This window comes from Ailuropoda melanoleuca, chromosome 16 (genome assembly GCF_002007445.2).
Source record: "Ailuropoda melanoleuca isolate Jingjing chromosome 16, ASM200744v2, whole genome shotgun sequence".
NCBI lineage: Eukaryota > Metazoa > Chordata > Mammalia > Carnivora > Ursidae > Ailuropoda > Ailuropoda melanoleuca.
In genome coordinates this window covers 6,274,761-6,296,772 of record NC_048233.1, presented here as the reverse complement: position 1 = coordinate 6,296,772, position 22,012 = coordinate 6,274,761, and the positions used below count along the sequence as shown (strand labels likewise).

The 22,012-nt window shown below is 49.0% G+C and overlaps 1 protein-coding gene across 1 annotated transcript in view; it reads right to left on the bottom strand.

The window, feature by feature from the left end:
* Nucleotides 1-21,491, bottom strand: part of NTF3 (neurotrophin 3) — a 65,319-nt gene extending 43,828 nt beyond the window's left edge. The window contains exon 1 of the mRNA XM_002926828.4: nucleotides 21,259-21,491. Coding sequence (XP_002926874.2) covers nucleotides 21,259-21,276 — 18 coding nt within the window. The 5' untranslated portion in view covers nucleotides 21,277-21,491. The remainder of the gene's footprint in view (nucleotides 1-21,258) is intronic.
* Between the last annotated feature and the right edge of the window lie 521 nt (nucleotides 21,492-22,012).

Genomic DNA, 22,012 nt, shown 5'->3' with positions numbered 1-22,012 from the left:
GATTTAGCAAAAGGCACCTGATCCAGAGAACTTCACCTGTGTCCCCACTGCTCCGTTGTCATTTCTTCCCCTGTGTCTCTCTACGGATGGCAGAGGCCAAGAGGAAAGGAGGTCTATTGCTTATCTAAGTCCCCGTGTTTCCAGGGCCATTTGGGAGTCATGAGATCAGTCAAAGATTCTAATGGAGTTCTCCCAAAGCCTGGTGGAGCCAAATTAGAGATCCCATTGCAGATTTCCACACAGATTTTAGGAATGAGCCCCCAGAATACAAGGGTGCTTCTGACCCATGTCCCAACCCCTGGGCCAATGGCCAAGGATTCTCTGGGGGGAAGAAGGAAAGAAATGGTGCCCTGGCTAGTCAGAAGGAAAAGCTTTCCAGAAGTCTCTTTTAAAGCCTTGGATTCTAGCCTCCCGGAGAGGAGAGAAGTCATCGTAAGTTTGCAAAGGGCACAAAGAGAGAGATGTGTGTGTTTGTATGTACATGTGCCAACATATGGGTGTGCAAGAATGTTTTAAGTAATTATACACAGAGCTTAAATCAGATGGATTATCTTGGGGTTTCACAGACCAGTAGCTTATTTTTGGTGGACCTCTGAGGAGCTAAATGATTTGTTTGCTCTTGACATCAAAGAGGATTGCTTGTTAGTGCTTTTCCTCTTCTCTCTGTAAAGCCAGGTTTGGCAGAGCTCTGGCCCTAACTCAGAACTCAGAAGTGTTAGGATTTTCTGTGAAGCCCTGCTGCTACACTTATGTCCTTCCTTCCCGGGGACTGGGATGACAACACAGGGCTGAACACAGAGCAGCAGTTCAGGAAAGCCGAATCTCAAAACACTACAACCTCCAAAGCAGGACCCCCTGAGATGGAGCATTGCGTTAAACTAGGAACAGATGAGAAGACCCCAAGAGGAGTTTCTAGAAAGTTCAAAGAATGCTCCAAGGGGGAAATAATGCAAACCAAAAGCAGAAAAAAGGAAGAGAGGGGCCATGAGGGAATGTAATCGGCCCTTTCCCCCAAACCACAGGGCTCCCCCAAATGCCCAGGGAACAGAGGAAGCTACCCTGGGACAGCCTGTCTTACTGCTGTGTGCAAGCTCTCTCTTTTGGGCACATTGGTCAAGCCCCAAACACTGCGTGCTTTTCCCCACCTCTGTGCCTCTCATTGTGTTATCCAGATCTACTCCTTAGAACACTCTTGTCTGATCCAGGGGTCTCCTCAATCACTTACCAAACGTCTTTGGAGCTCTAACTGCCCTCCACATATGACACATCTGTTGCCCTAATCCTTTTGCTCAGGTTTTGTTTATTTGGGGATGTCTTATTTCCTGAGATGTACTCAACATTCCTAGAGGTGAGGAACCATGCATTTTTGTATTCCCCAAAGCACAGGACACAATACCTTACCATATCAGGCACTCAGTAGCTCGCGGCCGAATGAGTGGTTTTTTTAGAACCAGAATTTATGCCCATTAGGTCACTGAGCAGAGTTCATTTTTCAGAGGAGAGAAATGAAGCATACTGAACATTCTGACTGCTTTTCTTTCTCTCGTGCTTCTGCTAGAGGCACACCCAGTCTCAGGCATGGAAAGTAAGCTCTTCCCAGTAGGCCTCCAGAAGCCAGCAAGAACCGTGGTGTTGGGGCTCTGACTGCCCCTTCTTCTGTCACAGCTTTCTTGCCCTCACCCTCCGTTGCTCATCCATCAGCAAACCCTTCCAGCCCTGCTTCCAAAAAAAGATCCCCAATCTTCTGGCTCCTTCCACCTCACCCATGATCACCCTAGTCCAGGCTTCTCTCTCTCCCACCATGTTGGCATCTGATGATCTCACTGCCTCCACAGTCTGCCCTCCAACAAGGTAGGCAGAGGAACCTTCTTAAAAGGTTAACTGCATGACATTATTCCCTGCTCCAAACCCTCCAGTGGCTTCCCATTGTATCTGAGAGGGAAAAAACTCTGGCTTCCCAACATATTTGCTGGGGGCACTGAGAGGTCCTGGCTTCTCATTACACGCTTCAACTCAACACACAAATAAACTTTGTAAATGGCCCATGAGGCCCTACATGGTCTGGTTGGCCTCTCTTGCTGCTCTCTGTCCCAGCCACACAAACTTTCCTGCTGTGTCTTGAACATACCAATCTAAAATTCCCTCTCCCCCTGCCTCACATCACTTTGTTTTATTGTCCACCATGGCCCTGATCCCTGTAGGAAAATGTCATTTTTTGATCTATTTATATGCTTGTTTTTTTCTGCATTAATGGATTGTCTCCACCGGAATGTAAGCTCCATGAGGGCAGAAGGTTAATTTTTCCCATTCACTGCTCTATTTACTGTGTCTGAAACGGTGCCTTGCACATATCAGGTGTTTACTAAATGTTTCTGGATAGAAAAATCTTTTGGGATACTGATGTTAAGAATTACTTGCCAGAAGAGCTCTTTCTAATGTCAATATTAATGCCAAAAGACCTTCCTAGAGATCAGAAATTGAAAGTCATAATTTTATAGCTCTTTTTAAAGTTATCTAGTTGAAATTTCTCATGGAAAGAACAGAAGCCTTTAAAAAATGTCCACAAACCTTCCCACAAAGGTGTACTCAACAAAGATAGGTCTCACAGGGCTGAAAAGAGTCTTGCCACATTCTGTTTACCCATCATGCTGCTGTAGGTTTGCTTGCCTGGGGTTTAGTTCAGTGTAACCAACATTTCTTGAACACTGGAATTAGGTCCTGGTGAATATAAAGATGATTAGCATAGGGCTCTTACCAGTAAAGAGCTTAAAGATGCAGGGGGGAGACAGACAAAAGAGCACCATATTTGCAGGGGGGCCCAGGGTAGTAGCACAGTAAATAGTAAACCAGAGATCTGTTTGGGGCTTCAGGAAGGTTTCCTGCATGAGCACCCCAACAGTTAGCCAGGTAAACAAAGGGGGAAAGAAACCCTAAGCTTTGGGAGAAACATAAAGTATGGCTGTGAGAAACCCCACAGAGGCAGACAGAGTGTGTCAGTGAGAAACAAGCAAGTCACGTTCCAAGAGCCTGGACTGTATTTGGTGTGCAATGGAGAGAATCTTCTACTGCACCTTATTCATTCAAATATACAAGTGTGGGGTAGTATGGAGTATGTCCACTCTTTTCCTCCATAATCAACAAAATTGTTCATCATCAAAAACCCCAGCTAATGTAGGAAATGGAGAGAAGAGTGAGAGGAAAGACAATGGCTGAGACTTTTGAAGCCCACTCAAAAGTTAATCTAACAGGGGCGCCTGGGTGGCACAGCGGTTAAGCGTCTGCCTTCAGCTCAGGGCGTGATCCCAGCGATCTGGGATCGAGCCACATCAGGCTCTTCCGCTATGAGCCTGCTTCCTTCCTCTCCCACTCCCCCCGCTTGTGTTCCCTCTCTCGCTGGCTGTCTCTCTCTCTGTCGAATAAATAAATAAAATCTTTAAAAAAAAAAAGTTAATCTAACAATTAGATAAGAAGATACAACAAAAAAAGAATTTCACATGAAATTCAATGAAATTGTGTATTTCTTACAGAAAAGTATGTGGCTTTATTGAAAGGTTGGACGAATGGAAGGAAGCCAGACAGACAACCACCATAATCCTGAACAGAGGAGATGCATGGTCAATGGGCAGCCCATGAGGCTGGGAGTCAGATCTTGCTTCTGATCAAGACCCTATTGGGTCAGCCACTTTACTTCCCTGAGTCTTGGTTTCCCCATTTGTAAAATGGGGGAGATTATGTCTAGGCATCCTGTGGAGTTGTTGTGCAGATTGGGATTGTGCAGGGAAAGCACCTAGCATGGTGGGATACCTGGTGCCACGACCGCATGTGCAAATAAATCCTGAACAAAATTATCTCATTAAAAACTCTCCTTGGGGATCAGAAACTGTTTATCTTAATTGCCTAGGGTTTAAGGATCTGAATCTTGGCCGCTTTGGATATTCTTAAGGCCTTCATTTTTTAATCTCGTGTTCAGCTTGGAAAATGCAGGGAATTAAAAGGCTCACACAATTGGGAACTCCCTGTATACAGTGAGGGGCTGCATTTTCTGACTTTATGAGGAGAGCCCAGGGGACCTTCAGAAGGAAGATCTGAGATCTGTGCTTGGGAAGGGAAGCTGAGCATTGAGAAGGCAAGGCCCGGGCTCCCTGTGCTGCACAGCGCGTGTGAGGGAGAGGGGAGACCCTGCCCACCAAACCTCACCAAGCCTTCCTAAACTACAAGCAGAACTCATTTGCTGCTTGTTGACCCAGGGATAGGCCCTGATTGAATCGTCACCCAAAGATAAAGACCAGGGGTGGTCCTGAGCATGGCCTGAGGCTCAGCAAGAGTCTTGCAGGAGCACATCGACTGCCTTTTTCTGAACAGGATGCTTGGTGGGCTCGGCTTACTTTTCGTATTAGCCTGCGTCTTGTTAACTGCTTCTCTCCTCCCTGGTGCAGATGCTCCTGGTACCCTACGGTTCAGCACAGGAGCCGTGTGCAGCCCAGAACAAACTGGTCTCTTCCGACGGTCCCCATCTATCCTCACCTGAGAATCCTCACATGCCTCATTGCTGTTTTCAGTTCTGACGTGATGTATTGACCATTTTAATGGATAATTTGGGGGGTAATTCTCAGTCCACAGGCTATACTCTGAGAACAGCTGCACCTTTGTTGAAAGGCTGGGCTTCTGACGTTATTTATGACCTACATGACATGACCCCGCTCCCTGGTCCACGGCTAATGAACTAGCAGGAAACTCTGAGTCAAGTTGGGCCAATCAGGATCTCTCTCTGAGGAATCTGAGAATGGGGGCCTGGGACAGTCGGTTGCTGGGCCTAGAATGGTGCGGTCTACGGAGGCATAGAGAGCAGGACCACATGCTCCTGCAGACAGAGAATGGCCTCCAGGATCCTTGGTTAACATCTTAGGAAACCTGTTTGCAGTGCCTGCTCTTGGGTCCCCAAGATGGCACTGTGTCTCTTTATTTTTTTCCTTCGGGTTAATGAGTAGTAGTCAAGATAAAATCATGATAGTAATAATTAACATTTATTGAACCCTGACCATGTTCCAGACTCATAGAGCCACATACTGTCTCATTTAGTCCTTCCAACAATGTGATGATATCCTTTTACACTTAAGAAAACCCACGGAAAGACCACATAGCTAAGAAGTGAAGCCAGGATTTAAAGCCGGGCTGATGGTCTACTTTTAAGGACAATAATATACAGCTAAGAGAACAGTTCTGCCTGTGCACCATAAGCCCCCGCTGTGGGGCCAGCACCGTGCTAAGTGGTCCAGCTGTTACCCCCATCACCTCTGCTGCAGCGATGGGCTTCGAAGTTTCTGCTAGCTGAAGCATTCTGAGAACTTGGAAGGGTATCCCTTTCAAGATGGCAGACGGAGTATCCCCTGCAGATCTCCTCTTCCTGTATCAAATCCCTACACACTGGGGCACCTGGGTGGCTCAGTCGGTTAAGCGTCTGCCTTTGGCTCAGGTCATGATCTCGGGGGTCCTGGGATTGAGCCCTGAAAGCCAGCATCAGGAAAAGAAAACAGCGAACTGGTACCGGAAAAACTGAAACCCAAGGAAGCCACTAAAAGAGGAATCAAGAAATTGAATGAGATGCAGAATTCTTTGGAATACCATTTTTCTATTTTATGTATATACAATCAATCAAGAAAATGAATTATGGGTGGAAAAAAGCAATCAGAAGGGGACTGTGAATATTTCATAATCTTGAAACTATAAGGTGCTTCATCCACAATATGAGAATAGGATGTTCCAAGGAGATTTTCACAATGATAAGAAGATACACCAGAAGGGCAGGTCAGCTGTGAGCTCTGCGGCCAGATCCATAAAGGTGCTGGAAAGGAAGTTCTGTCTGGCAGATACACATGTGTCCTTGCAGAGGGAGTATCACACTGAGCAAGCAGTTGGACACAAACTGGGCGGCTGGCCTCAAGGAAGGGGCGGGCAAGCCGTACTGAAATAAACTCAAATTGCCTGGACAACATTTTGACTGCCTTGTGCGTGTCCATTCTCAATATTCTGTTCCACCAGCCGCCCCTCACAAATGGCAGGACCCTGAGCTTATGCCCCAGGTGACAGCATCAGAAAGACGTAAAGTAATACATCGATTCTTTCAAGCCACACCTGGGATATTCCTTCCCATTTCTTTTGGTGCCACTTGAAGGCTACCTCCCAGACTCCCAAGGTTTGCAGGAGGGCCTGACTTGGAGGAGAGCCATTTTTCAAACAGAACAATGTGCTATTAGCATAAGAATATACCAGTTTAAACCATAACATGTATTTGTAAAGTAATTTACAGCTTGTAAAACACCATCTTATGCACTATCTCATCTGCAACTCTGCATTAATTATCTTGATTAGGTAAGGTTTATTACCCCAGTTTACAAAAGAAGAAATCAAGGCTCCAAGAGGTTGTGACCATTAGTGATTGACAGAAGTGGAAATAGAACTGGGTCCTCTTGCTTAAATGTTAGTTCTCAACACATTTCACTGTAATGAGGTTTGCATTCCTTCACCATTCCCTCTAAGGCAGAAATAGCCTGAGGAGCATTTTCTCCTGAAACTCCTGTGCATAATCCTACGGGGAGGGGGGACTTTGGAGGACCACTCTTATCTGCTTTTACTGCCAAATGTACTTCATATTCCTCAACACTAGTGCCAACTTTCTACTCAGTTCATGATCCCTTATGAACATGGTCTAGACTGGATTTTGGAAAACAAAATAAATTGCCTCAAGTCCAGAAATAAGTGCTTCAGCTCATCTCTCTCCTCCTTCCTTTGAAACATTCCTGTGTCTTGACCAAAAAAAAAAGCCACTGTTGAAGGTGAGTGTTGGAGAAGGGGGATAGTGGCAGCTACACACTGCCAGGAATGACTTCAGTTCCATCCACTTGATACACAGAGAGACAGCCCTGGGCTTCCTGCCTCCACTGCTCCTTGCAGGGCTTGTCTCTGGCTGTGACAATGCAATCTTTTGGCAGTCCTCTGCACAGGATGAGGCCTGTCCCCACCTCATTGCCCAGTGCTGCAGATCGCGGTCACAACAACGTCTGCCCTCCTTCCGTAAGCCACCGTCCCAGTCTTCCCATCTAGTAGGTGTGGCTCACTCCACCATAACTCCTAAACGACCCTCAGGCCACTCTCCACTGTCTGTCTGGAGAACCCCAGGTCCAAAACGCTTACGGAAGCACGCACTTAGCAATGGGTGTTAGACGTCTAGCCCCAGCCTGCCTGACAGCATACCCGGTAATATCTTTTTGTAAACGAGAAACCCAGAGACTACAATGATTCCAGATGGTCCATTTTACAATTCAGGAATATGTGGTTGGAAACATAACTTTTTCAGGCCTTATTCTTGTTTTCAAACCTTAGTTTTTAGCTTCTTTCTCTGACCCTCTGCTCCCTGGCCCTCCTGTGAGCCCTGGCTTTCTAACAAGAAAATGTCAAGGGAGAGAACAACTACTTTCTTGGACACGGAGGACCCCTGAGGCATGGCCTCAGGCTGCACCTCCTGGAAGCCCCATCCCAAGACTGGCATTTGGGCTGGATCGCACAGGATGAGAGGGGACAGAGGTGCTTCCTTTCACACTGAGCCATCAGTGCAGAAATCAGCAGCCCTGATCCCCAGCTAAGCCTGGAGGAGGGTCTCTGACTGGTATGCACGTTCCCAGGAAGAACCAGCGCAAGAAATCTGATCATTCAGAGACCACAAACCATTTTGCATCTTAAATGCACTGTGGAAACCTGGTATAGTATCTGCCTCTGGGGGCTACTGGGGAAACTAATGAGATGACATTTACAAAAGTGCCTACACAGCATTCATGTCCTGGGAATGCTGGTCTCTGCTCCTTTCTCCTGTTTTGCACCCTTCATCCTCAAAACTCCCTCCAGAAGATGGGGGTGGTGGGGTGCTTCACAATCCACTGATGACCCGTGATCTGCCCTCCTGGTACCCAGTTTCTAAGGCAAATACTAGGTAGTTAGGGAGTAGGAGAGCTCAGCCCAAATTCACTAAACATCTTAACTAGGTGAGGAACTCTCACAAGGATACCAAGGGTGAGGATGGGGACAGACAGGGCAGCGTGGGCCACTACTGTAAGCCAGTGGTTCTCAACCTTGGCCGCATATTGGAATCACCTGTTGAACATTAAAAAGTATAGACGCCTCTGTCCCAGCCCTAGATACTCAACATCAATTGGTCTGAATATCATCCTGAGCAACCACTGAGCCAAAGCTAAAAGATCTTCAAGTGCAAAGTGAGATCAGAACAGCAAGAACCTGGTATGGGGGTGTCTGTCAAGCAAAGCCTTTTGAGATGACACCTGAGGTTCCCTTTTGGCTTTACCAAGTGGAGTTCTGGCATTCCCACATCCCAAGTTGCTGGGTGGCGTGCCAAGTGTCTGTCTGGGTCACTGTCACACACACTTTCCTTATAATATCCTAAAAACAGTGGGACCTTGCAAGTCACTCTGTACAGATCCAGTACTGGCAAAGAGGTTCTGCTGATTTAGGTATTTTCAGGAGACTCTGAAACACACACACACACACACACCCACACACCCATAAGAATCTTCTATAGGTGGATCTGATGCTCAGGAATCTGGGACCCAGAAACCTCAGCATCTGTTCACATCCCACTTTGCACCTGTGAAAGGTCTGCAATGAAAGCGACCCTCTCTGGAATCACAGTTCCACATTTTCTGTGGTGCCACTCCAAAAGCCACCTTCTTTCTTGATTATAAAGGAAATCAAAATCAGATAGAAATGTATGGCGAAAGAAAACCTGCCAACCACCCTAAACTCTGAGCATTACAAGTTCCTAGTCTAGTTCCTGATACCCGAAGTCAAAGCCACTCCGATGAACGCGCCGCCCCCTGGTTTTCCCGGGCTGGCATCATCTCCCCCAGCCAGCACGAGTCAGAGTAGCCAGAGCCCAAATCAGGCCTGATGCCCCCACTCTGCATTTCATTCATTCATTCCCTCACTCATTCATTCTTCCATCAGTCCAACCAACAGTCATTCTTTCATTGCACAGCTATAAGTTAAGAACCGGCCTCCACGTTACAGCCAGAGTGATCCTTTTTGAAGCCAAAACCTGACTGTGGCCTCTCCAGGGCTGAGCCCACAACTTCAGTAGTGCCCCAACACCCTTGAGGTAAAGAGGGAGCCCACTGTCAGCTCCTGCCTACTCCACACCTCTCTGTACCCATCATCCCAGGCTGCTCTGTGCACCACCTACTTGGGCTTCTTTCAGTTCTCCTGACTGCTGTTCTCACCTTGCAGTCTCGTGCCACCTGCTTCCTCACCTGGAACTCTTTTCCCCCTCATCCCCTCCTGCTTTCATGGAGGCTTACAAATCACATCACAGGCTGTCAGAAAGCCTCCCCGCCATTTCCTGGAGTTGTTTGGCTTGGATCTGATGATCTCCCTCCACACTGGCTGCTCTCAGAGGAAATCTTTCTATCTCTATTGTATCCCCTGCTCACTGCTTCTCTTTGTACAAGAGTCTCAGACATCCCTGTGCCCCAGGAAAACACATGAAAAACAACCGAATCCTTTTCCAAACCCCTCACATTTTTTTCCCATTTTAGTAAAAAATCGGATCTTCTCGAATGGCTCTATCCTGGACGGTGCCTCTGTTGAGTGGTCCCCCAAATGACTCAGGAGACTTGCAGCAGACAGACGGTAACTTTATACGGCAGCCCCCAAAAGGAGATGTAAACACCGAAGGGGGCGCTGGGAAGACACATTCCCGATTCATACAAGAGCCAAAAAGTAAAAGGGGAATGTCAGAGGATTACAGTGACAAGCTGAGGTCTCTCTGCCAGTAACCCAACCACATTCAACTTGATTTCCTAGACTTGCTAATAGACCACAATCTAAAATATCTTTCTTATTCCCCCCCACACACACTCACACACTAAGACACAAGAACATGAAACGAACTGAACGTTTCCTTGGTGATCATTTAAATGCTAAGAGAGAGAAGAGTTATGAGGGTGAGTGATGAAAACAACTTTTTCCCATTTTAATCCACAACCATCAAAAACTCGCAGATAGAAACAACAACAACGGAGAACTTCATAAAAGCAAAGGCTGAATTCTAGTGCTAGGGAATCCCACACTGGAGCTCTGAGCCATGCTAGGGGACCGATGCAGTTTTTTTGGGGGGGGCACGATCTTTGACTCAAGCACGGCGCGGATGGATCCTCGGAAGGAGGGTCCAGGAGAGGGTCTGCGGGGAGGAACGCAGCAGATGCCTCAGAAAACCATTCACCCCCGTTTGTGTTGGTGCCGCCCCCACGATTCCTCTGGGAAATTCGGTCTCTCCTATTGTGTGTGGGGCCATCAGGACAGACCACATGTTGAGGTGCCCTTCCCGGCACAGGATCCAAGTGGGACTCTGGCACTGCAGTTTCCTGACAGGCTGGACCCAGGAGCCACCTCCCACTGCGTGCAAGCATGGCATGTAAGGCAGGGTCAGGGACGGCATGGCCCTTGGGCAGCAAGCATAACAGCCCCAGGGCACAAGGTGGCCCTGTAGGTCCCAGAATTCTCAGTCCAGAGCCTGTGCCAGGACACCAGACAGCTCCCTCAGGAGGCGCTCGCTGACCCCTGGACTTGTGTGCTGTTCCATGTGCCTTTCTAATCAGCCCAGCCTATAAGGACTCCTCCTTCCTCCAGACTCTCAAAGCCCCTGTGGTCCCTGCCACTTATGTGCCACTTACCAAACACATCCTGCCACCCCAACCCCACCCCACTGGTCCATTTGTCTGCAATCTGTCCCAGACTCCCAAACAGACTGCCAGGTTCTTGAAAGTAGGGTCCCTGCCTTTCACCCCTTGGTATCCCCCATGGTGCCCCCCATGGTGCCCAGCATGGTGTCTAGGAAGCATCAGGTGAGGCAGGAGACCCTCTTAAAGGAACACTTTTGTTTGGTGACTAAGAGAAACATCTAACAGATGTGTTATGCTGTGGTTTTTTTTAAGTCCCCTTATAAATTCCAAAGAAAGTATTATTAAGGATTTGCTGTCTATTCTATTTCTCCTGGTATCTGGGCCAATTAAAAACAGGATATGAAAAAAAATGCTGAGGCACTCACTGAGCAGGAGGGACTCAGAGGACAGAAGTGGACAGTAGATGGCAGTCTGTCCCTGTGTCAGAAGTGGTCACAGAGACAGTAACTATGCATGGAGGCCCCAGGGAGAAGCGGTGAGCTTCAGGCAGATGCATGTCCCCCATCTGTGCGGACTGAAGCCAGGAGCAGGGAGACTTCTGAAGAGCACACCTGTGAGCACACACACATCTACCAAGCCCCAACACCTGGACAACAGGCACCTGCCCCAAACTCTCCCCATGAAGAACCACACATCCCAATGGGCTCTGAGCATCCACGGCCAGAGCCTTGGTCGGGCATCGGGAACTCTGGGACGAGAAAGCCACTGCCCTTCAGGAGTGAAGACTGCTCTTGACCAAGAGGATTCCAATTATCATTCACACTAAAAAACAACACTCCGGTCAGGAGCCCTGCACTTCATCTTCCATGCTCGCACTGCTCCTCCCTGGAACACAATGACGGAACCCCTGTCTCCCTCGCCAGCTCCTGTATCCTCAAGGTCAGGGGCGAGGTATTCACCTGTATCTTCTCCATCATCTAGCACAGGGCCTGAGACTCAGCAGCGACCAACACGACGTTTATGGAATAACCTTTACATGTATTTTCCAAGCGTCTAGAGATGGATTGTCCTAATTCGTATGCAGTGACACCCAACTCACCTTTAACCAAGAGCCCAAATTTGCAGAAGAGCTTGGCCGACTAGGACGTGGGGTAGGGAGTCTCTGAGGGGATCAGGAACAGCCTTTCCCAGTGAGCCCGGCTCTTAGCGTTGCCAGTCAGGCTTTACAGGTGACCTGTCATGCACTCATTCACCAACACATTTCTGTAGCAGACACTGCTCAAGGTGTTGGGGGACACAAAGATGAAAAGTCCAGATCCTTTCTTCGCAGAGCTCGCATTCTAATGAAAGGTAGGAAAGCAAATAAAACTCCGGCTGCTAAGTGCTATAACACAGGGAGGCTGGGGAGGGAGCAGCAGGCTCTTGGGGGAATACAGGGAGGCTTTCCAGAGAAGGTAATGGTGAAGCAAAGAAGTGAAGGATGACTTCCATATCCTTGGTGAACAAGGAGGGGAGGGCATTCTAAAGACAGAATATATCCTCCAGGGCCATCTCAAATTCAAGAACACATGTATATTTCTGCCACTCGTGATATCTTGTAATCAGAGGACATTTCCCTTTACATTTAAGCCACGTCCCCTTATGGATTCAGCCATTCAGGTTCCTCTACTAATCCCTGATTCCCACAATAAGGATGAGGCAGGAAAGACTTTAGGGATCACCAAAGCTAGGAGTCCTCAACTCTCTCCCTTAACACCTGAGCAAAGTGAAACCTGGTGTGGCTCAGGGACCCCTGAAAATTGCACAGTTCATCTCTGCTGAAGTTAAGGGTGGAGCTTGGTCTTCTTGCTCAGAGCTCAAGATCCTTCTGATTTAGCTTACTGAATTCTGCTACCCACAGACAGTTTTATCCCGTATAAACCTCTCCCTATGCTCCCAACTTCCAGTCCAAGATCTGCCACAAATCTGGCAGGCTTGCTTCTTCAGCACTTTATAAACATACACTCATCCATATGTTCAATAACTTATCTGGCATCACATAACTTAATTTCCTCCTCCACCCCCTCCACGTTTCTGCACATACGTCCTGCAGGCCAGCAGAGATACCTGGAAATCCCAGGCATGGGCCACAGGGAGGCTTAGGGAGCATCAGAATCACAGAATATGTGAACTGTCACAACTGGCAGGGTCCTTTGACCTTCTAGTGCGTCCAGTCCACTCCTTTTCCACAAGGGGCAACAGAAGCCCAAGGAAGGAGAGTGATTTGTTTAAGGTCACGCAGTTAGTTTGAGTTCTTTGCCAGGAGAGACGGGGTAAGCTGTTTCAGGTAGAAGCTAGGTGTCAGGAGAGCTGGGCTCCTTCCTAATTGTGGAATATGTTTATTGGCAATCAGGTGATTCAGAGCTGCATTTTCCCCTAAGAACCCAGTGGAAGTAAGGGACGTGCCCTGTGAACCAGCAGGAGTGGCAGGTCTGCTAGACACAGTATGGAAATAATCCCAGACTACGAACGTGATACATATTCCCTAAGGGATAATTTAGAGCCCGAGGGGGAGGATAGTTTTTAATTCTAGGGTCTGAGACCTAGAAACAGAAGGAGGTGGACAGTACATTGCCAGGACCTGGCTACCATAAATAAACAATAGCAAAAGGGATATGTCCTCTTATACAGAAAAAAAGCACCACCCTATGTGTGAAAAGGTATTTTAAATAAAATAAACACATTTTTTGAGCACCTACAATCTCACAGGCCTTAGTTAGTATTCTACAGTTATCTGCACATTGCAAATATCTTTCAGCAACAGAACAAAGTCATTCTCATTAACTGCCTTGAAGATGTAGTGATAGTGGTGATGAGGAAATCAGCGGAGGGGGAAGGAAGAATAAGAGCCTCCAGTCACAGCCTTCAGAGATGGCAACATGCATCCCCAAACACCCCTCTGCCTTCCCTACTTCTGGTACTGCTCAGAGAGGGGCATGAGGCAGGCAAGTGCCAGGCCTGGGGGTCTCCAACTGCTCTGTTCTGCATCAAACAGAGCCTGGGGATCCCAGTCCTTAGCAGCATCCCTACCCCAACCTTTCAGCAAAAAATCTACATCCACTTTGACCCTGGCGTAAACGGAGGGAGTTCCTGAGCCTACCAGGGGAGGCCATCTTCCAAATTCTGAAGGACCCTCGGGTTCTCCATGCAGATTCTCTTTTACTTTGATTCTGTGCAACCCTCATCGCAGGACTCAAGAATTCTGGGATGTACCACCTCTCGTGGGCGTGTGGATCAAAACCAGATGTCCAGCTCCAATCTTATAGAGTTTACAAGGAGGCAATTGTGCCTTAAATCAATACCCCCATTCTGGAAGGGCAGATTCCCTTGTCAACAGAACGGGAAGCGAAGGGGGAGGGCCAATGGGAGCTAAGACGGATCTGACACATGCTTGCCAGCAGGTGGCTAAAAACCCTCAACATTTGTCTTGCACATGAAAATGAACCTTCCATTGGAGCAGGTCACCCCGTAGGGTGACAAACTTTGCAGAGGCCTATCAAACAATCTCTCATCTGGATGACATCACAGAAGGCAGAAAACACAATCTGACTGGCAGGTAATGGACTTGGGATGGCCACAGGCTTCAGGATAGAAAACCAGCACATGAACATATAGTTGTGTAACCATAAACATATCCCTCAAAGTCAGGCAACCTCAGTCTTCCCATCTGGAAATGAGATTATTCGGGCTATTGAGATAATGCCATGCAATATTTGTAATAATTCCTGGCACCCCATAAGTACTCAAATATTAACTATCATCATCATCAATCATCATCAATCATCTTAAAGGTGGGTACTTGTCTTAGTCAGAAACACTGATACTAAAAGGCACTCATGTAGAAGCTGAATGATTATCATCAGGTCTACATGAAAGCCAAACCCAACCCCTCTCAAATCTGTACGCACTGTACAGGGTAAGCCAACTTCACGAGCATTCTTGGCCAAAACAAAACACTATGGCAAATTCTTTGCATGCCTTTCTGCCTTTGACTAAGCCTTTCCCCAAAGATAAAAAGCAGGAGTTCATTTAGGGTGTGCCAAGATGCACTCTAAGCAAGGCACAGATCGTGTAGGAGGATGGGGCCACTGTAGAATCCCAGGGTGGTGGAATTGGAACGGGGCTTTGAGATCTTCTAAACCAAGCTCCTCATTTACAGATGGGTAAATCAAGGCCTAGCACGAACGCTGAGGGTCACATAACAACAGCTGATTTGTGACAGAGCTCAGTCTCAAGAGTGATCCCCTACCTCCAAGTCAGCAGGCTTTCTGCTGCTCCTTGCTGCCTGACATCACCTCATTGGCCTGAGATCTTTTAAGATCAATAAGCTACTGTTTACTCCTACAGCTCTGGACTTAAATGAACAGGAACCTTAAGATTATCAAAAATCCCTGACTGAAGAAATCCATTAATGATCTGGGCCTTTTCTAAAAATACTGTTAAAAAGTGAGCAATCACAACAGACCACACCAAATTTCGCTTCAAAATCTGTTCTTCTCCAGCTAAGTCACACTTATACTCAGAGGTTTGTCCTGTGAAGATGCCAAGAGCCACAGCCAGCCTCTGGTAGTTCCCAACAACTAAGACTGCTTGAGAAGGGCCGCGGCATAGATAAGGACACGAAACAGCCAGTGCGTTCTGATTATCCAGGGGTTCATGCACTCTCTAGACCCTTGGCTTTTTTAGGTAGAATGAAAAGGCTGAGTTACAGAAGACTATCAACCACAATAAATGCTTTAAAGATCTTGGGCTATCTACATGGGCTTTCACAGGTTCTAAAGTGAGTTCTCTGTAAGATTTACCTTTGCCTAGCCTTGATCTTAATACAAATCCATCCAGGCAAGAGCAAGATACCATCTATACTGGCCTTATACTTCTTAAAAATTCACACATCCTCCATCCTCATATACAAATGTTCTGAAAGAAGCTGCTACCAACTTTTCTGACAAGCTGGCCCTTCTGCAAGAAGCAATAGATGATCGTCGAATCTGAGCCAGGTAGGAGGGTAACCCTCCTACCCATGACAAGCTCTGCAAACACCTCCTGCCCACCAAGGGCCACTCCAGAGCTCATGTGTCCCCCATCACGCACACACATACCCCGTGCTCTTCTCTCGCTTTGCACACGTCTGTCCATGCACAAAGTACATCCACAGACCTTATCAGCAGCACCACACGGGGCTTACGCTTGTCTCCAGTAGAAGATTTGGTCCCTCTCCAACGGACTCGATTTTAAATACAACTAAACTTAAAACCCTAGCAACGGTCATTAGTTCAACAGGTCCACCGCCAGAAACTGCCTGCCTCATTAAAGAGTAAAACAGCAGCTGGTGAGGTCTCCAGGCAGGGTGGTGGGTTTTAAAGATCTTCTGTGTCGGCCTGACTCCCCTCTCTCACTTCAGCCAACTCGTGGATTTACATTCCCTCCAGTTGGGGCCAGAGCACTGTAACTGCTCAGGAAAAGGTCTGGAGAAGCCTGGAGCAGAAGCCGCCGCTCCGTTAGTCGTCTTGAATGGAGGGGAAGTGGAGAGGCCTGAACATCTGATCCATCTGGGAGTGGAATTGCGGGGATGGGAAATGTTATGTAATTAAACTCTGCTGGCCTGTCCTGCCTGGGGAATGTGAGACCCATCAGCAGTGACCTCTTCCAATCAACTTAATTGGCCCAATCTCGCCAAGAAAAGCAACAGAATTGGTTTAGTGCCTCATGGAAATAGCTTAGCTCCTGACTATTTATGGCCACTGAACTCAAGGATGGGAGCCTGACTCTGAGCCAGGAGTTGACAGCGCGTGCTGACTGCTGGGAGGATTTGGAGGCTTCAGTGGATTCCCTTGCCTCTCTGGGCCTCCATTTCTGTCTCTGGGGGAAGGCGCTGTAACAACGTGCTGCTTCGGGTGCACGGCACTCCGCAAACCCGAAGCCTCTTACCAGGCAGGCTCTTGCCTCCAAGGACCCATGGTCTAGAGAAAAACAGACCTTCACAGCTACCCAGCATGGCTGGACTTTACTCCTCTTTTATTCAAATATGCCAAGGACCTTGACCATTTCCTCTGTTTCCAAAGTCACGTTTGTTTTAATGTCGTGGTCTACATAGCTCTTGTTAAGGAATAGGCAAATGTCTCTGATAATTAAGAACATTGATTTGGGGGCCACTTTTCTTCAGAATAGTTCAAGGACATTTTATGAATACGGATTCCCATCAATTGCAATCTAGGCTAGGTTGTCTTCGTTTGTTGGGTGAGTAAACCGAGGCGGTTATAGAAAGTTCTCTTTGCATGGTGCGTGAGCAGTAGACAAGCAGTGGGCGTTAAGACTATCTTACCAGCTTGGGAAGGGGTACAGATCCTATTTTTACTATGGTTCACAGACATGCTATTGCCTATATTCTACGAGACTTCATCTCTGAGTAAAGTTTTGTATTCCTAAGCACACAAAGCTCTGGAGAAAAAGAAGAGGGAACTTTTCTCCTCATTGAGTCTTTACTGAGATTCTGACATTCTCCCAAAGTCACACTGCCCCAAAGGGGGCACAGCTGAACTAGAATCAAGGCATTCCCACCATCTTCAGAAATATGTGCCACCGGATCTTCTGACCAATGGTCCAAGCCTTTATCAACTCTCTCTTACGTGGATGAATTTCACCTAAAAATAAGGTGGGACCTTAAAATGACACAGCTCCGATGTCATAAATTTAAAAATGTCAGGAGTCAAATAAAGTCTCCCCGGTTATATGCCCTCTCACGATTAGAACCTAATAAATGAGGTTCCCTATCACCTGGTGCAGTTCAGCACGTATGTGCGGTTCCCTATCACCTGGTGCAGTTCAGCACGTATGTGCGGCCAAGAGCACACCCTCCTTCTGCTTTGATGCGCTTACCTCACTAGCTGTCTGAAGGTACGAACACCACCAACTTCACCTTTCCTTCACTCCCCAAATGCTCCCGGAAGCCTACAGCTCTTGTTCTGTGTATACCTTTTATACTTAAAATACACTTCTGAGCATCCAAGACAATTTTCAACTTTCCTCAGGCACAGAGGATTCCTGCAGAAACATATGCTCTACCCCCTCGTGAGACCCAGAACATACATGGCTCCTATCCTCTGGCTAGCTTTCTTTCAGCTGCTTAACCTCAGCCTCACAGTGTGCGCATGTGCGTGCATACACACACACCAGGTTAGCTGTACGCTCGCTCACAGCTCAGAAAACATCAAAGGTGAGCAAACACTCCCAACATGCATCCTCCCTGACCGCAGCTTCTCTCTCACTAGCTCCACATATCAAGTCTCATTCCTGCTAATGAGTCTTGCACATTCCCAGAAACCCAATCCTTCAATGTATCAGGACCTGCATTTTGACCTGAACTGCAGCACTGGCCACAAATCGCCAGCCCACAACCCCTACAAGAAAGAGTAACACCCTTCAGCCGCCTCCCCAACACACAAAACCATACATCATCCCTATCTTTATGTCCCCTTATTACATAACCACAGATACATTTCAAGTCAGCTTCCCTTTGGCCCCAAAGATCCATAAACATCTCTAGAAACTGAATTATAGTTCTTGAAGAAACCTCAACTAGCATCCAGCTCTCTTCATTCCTCTTGGCAAAACTGCAGCAGTCAGCTGAGTCTGAAAAGGAATTTTTCCAGGGCACTGTGCCATGCCCCAGTACCCAGCAATGGACTCAGCATCCAGTAGGCATTCCATAAATTTTAATTAATAATCAATATTAACTGGTGACAATGAATTCCTTTGTTAAATAAGCAACCCATCATCCAACATAATTTCACACGCGTCTCTGCCACCAGGCGTGCAAAATATATTCCTCCACTCACTCCAATCTTAACTAGACATTCTCCCCAATCCTCACCTGCTGCCAACGCACAGGACGTTTCCCCTTAAAAGTACACCCCTCATTCTAAGCCTTCTCCAATTTCTTCCTCTCTGAGGAAGTGGGGGGGGGGGCAAAAACCAACCCAGCATCCTTCTCTGCAAATGCCTTGTTTCTCCATAATGAGTGCCTGAGCCCACACTTTCCTATCCCCTGCATTACCCCAATGCCATCCCAGCCAAATTTCCCAATGCACACTCATAAAGTTCAGACTCTGCTCTCCACGGATAATCTTTCACCACCCCCCACCACTTTTGTAATTCTTCAGGAGCCCAACCTTCCAGACACGTCCACCTTTCGCTCCTACACACAGCCACCCTCCCACGCCACACCCACTCCATGTGTCTGTGCAGGCATGCACAAGCCATCTGTCTTCAACACACTGTACCTCTCCTCCTGCTCTGACACCCTTCACAGGCACAGATTTCTCATTAGCTACACCTATGTTCCCACATGCTCTCATCTCCTGCCAGTCACACATATGCCCATCCAACAGGCTCCTCAGAAACACACACCTCCAATGCGCACAGAGCAGGGTGGAGCTCTGGCTCTCTGGCCACCCGCAATACACACCCTGGTGCGGAGACTTTCCAGAAACCTTCCTCCCTGACCACACAGAGCACCCAAGGGGCCTGGATCTCCCTCCTTAGGAAAGCACCCCATTCACACAGTACCGGATCCTCCACTTCCAGCTACAATCCAGTCCTTACCAACGCGAAATCTCACACACTCCTTGCTGCAGGCCAGCAGACCCTCCACCGCTGTTCACAGAGCCTGCTTTCTTTCATTTCCCCCCAACTCCCAACACCATACCCAGGTCTAAGTGTCCGAGCCCAAGGCAGAGGCCATTGGATTTTGTCCCCTGAATTCTACCTCTCAACTTTCTTTGTGCAACATGCCAGGAAGGAAATGGGGGCTGGGAGGGGGGCAAGCTGAATATGCTGGAGGATTTCTGAGTGTAAGGAAAACAAAACGGGTTGCAAAGTTTCCTCTATGTGACAACTTTCTCCCCTCCTGACGTTTAGGGCAGAGGGCTTAGATATTTTCCTTGCTCTCTGCTCTGGAGGGTGGGAGAGGGCATCTCTTTGTGAAAAAGCAGGTCATCCAGCATATTCTCTAATCCTTGAGTTACAAACATGAGGCTCCAGGAGTGACACCCACCTCCGTTCAGGCCACCCCACCCAGCTCCCGCCCCCAGCTCTTCACACACATAAACAAGTCCCCCCTGAGCTAGATGTCCCAGCTCTCGGCTCTGAGCCCTGCGCTCTGGCTGCGTCCCGGCTGCACCTCCACTCTGACTCTCAACCTGCCACCCGCCGCCAGAGGTGGAAAGGAGGAGGTCTAGTTCGGTGTTTTGCTCCACCTGGAGTGCCCCCAGACACCGGGAAGGCGGGGGGTGGGGGGTATGGGTGGGGGGAGTGCTCCTTACCAGTTAGCAGCCCCCACCCGGTTCGGCGCGAAGGTCTCAGCTCCATGCATTTGAAGCGCAGCCGAGGTACGCAGCGGCCAAACTCCCCCCAAAGCAGCAGCGCCTCCTTGCCGCGCACCCACTTGCGCCCAAAAGCAACAAGCAGAGTCCCCACCCCCACCCTAACCCCTCCTTTCCCGAACCTTCAACTCCCAAGTGTCCCAGATTTCGTTTGGAGTGTGAGCAGCGCTTTGGGGCAATGGGGTAATTTGTCCAACTCGGGGTCCTTCTGACTCCAACCTAGCTCTGCCAGTCCCTGGTCTCCCAGCCTTCCCACACCTCCGCCTCAAATTCCTAGAGCTGGCCTGGAGAAACCGCGAGGAATTCCCCAGGGACCGCTGGGCCAGCGTGCCCACCGCTCCCCTGCGGGGTCCCAGATGCGCGGGCTGCGCGCGGAGCTCCAACATCTGCGCAGAGACCCAGGGTGGGGTAGCCACGGGGTGGGCGCTGGCCACCACGAGCCTGGGGTGCATGGCCGTTGCATAGAAAAGCTTTCGAAAGAGGCAAGGTACTCCAGGACAGGTACGCCGAGCAAGGCAAGGAGTTGCAACTCCCTAAACTGGGAAGCCAGCGTCCAGGTCGGGAGCTCCAAGTCCCCTCCCCCAGCCCACTCCCAGGCCCAGGGAGGGGGAGGCGTGTGGGGTACCCCGCGCTTTGGGGAGCAGAGCGCTCCGCGAGTGCGGGGGAACAGCGGCCGCACGCTCGCCTCTTCCCCGCGCGGGATCTGTTTGCCACCCCCTTTTGTTACAGGATGCGCGGGGAGCCCTCTCTTGCAGGAGCAGACGGGTGTGTTGGTTGGGGGTTGGGGGGCGGTTCTGCTGAATCCCTTTTGCTGCCCTTCCGTCGCCCCCATTTCCAGTCCTGGTCTCTTAAACCTGATCACTTTCCCAGATACTGGGCGGTTTCTCCGGTAGCCCAGGGACGGGAGGAGAGGTAGGGAGGAGTGTCCGTGTGTGTGTTTGTGGTGGGGAGGGGGTGGCTGCGGCTGCGCCTCGGCCTGGGTAGATCCCAGCGCAAACTTCGGGGAAGGCACAAGCCCGGGAAAGTGAGTGCGGCGCGATGGGGGTGGGGGCGGGGTGCAGAGTTGGGGACCCTCGCGCTAGTCCACAGGAAAATCTCCCCACTCAGTCCCCCACCCTCGAACCTGCCCACCCAACGTGGCCGCCTCCCCTTACCGTGGCAGAAGTAACCATGGCATCCGTGTGACTGTTTCCAGGGACGTCGACATGAAGAGAAAGGTGGACGCGAGCTCGGTCATTCAAAGTCTCCCCCACCCCGCCGCCGCCACTACCCAGCAGGGGAAAAAAAAGGAGAAGAAGAAAGAAAGAAAGAAAAAGGAAGAAAGTAGTTGCGCCGGGCTCTCTCGCGGGGCCGCGCGCGGAGCTGCTCGGTAGGGAGAGGAGCCTTCAACTCTGAGTCCCGTGAACATAATCTGCGCGGTTATAACCAGCCAACCCGGCCAGATGGCTCCGCGCTCAGCGCCTTAACCCTTTCCGCGCCGCGCCGTCCGCCCCCGCGCCGGGCCGCAGCGCGTCTCGCCAGCCCTCGCCCCTGCGCCCCTGCTGCTTGGGGCTGAGGGGCCAGTGGGGCGACGGGGTCATTTCTCCTAGGCTGTCTAAAGAAAAACACGGAAACTTCCAAATTAATAGTATGCTTCAGTATCCCCCTTTTAGAGATTCAAGAAAAAAACGAAATATTCAACTTTTCACTACATTTTACATGTTCATGTCTTCAGCCAGTCTTATTCCTTCTTCTTGAAAAATTTCTTTTTTGATCTTTTTTTTTTCTTTTCTTTTTATTTAAGATTTAAGTCTCTAGGCAGAAGGGCCTTTCTTGCCCCTTCCCCCTGGCGGCTTGGGTCTAATGTGCAAACTCCTCCCCCAAACCTTAGACCCTTCCAGCTCTAGATCTCTCCCCACCTCCTATCAA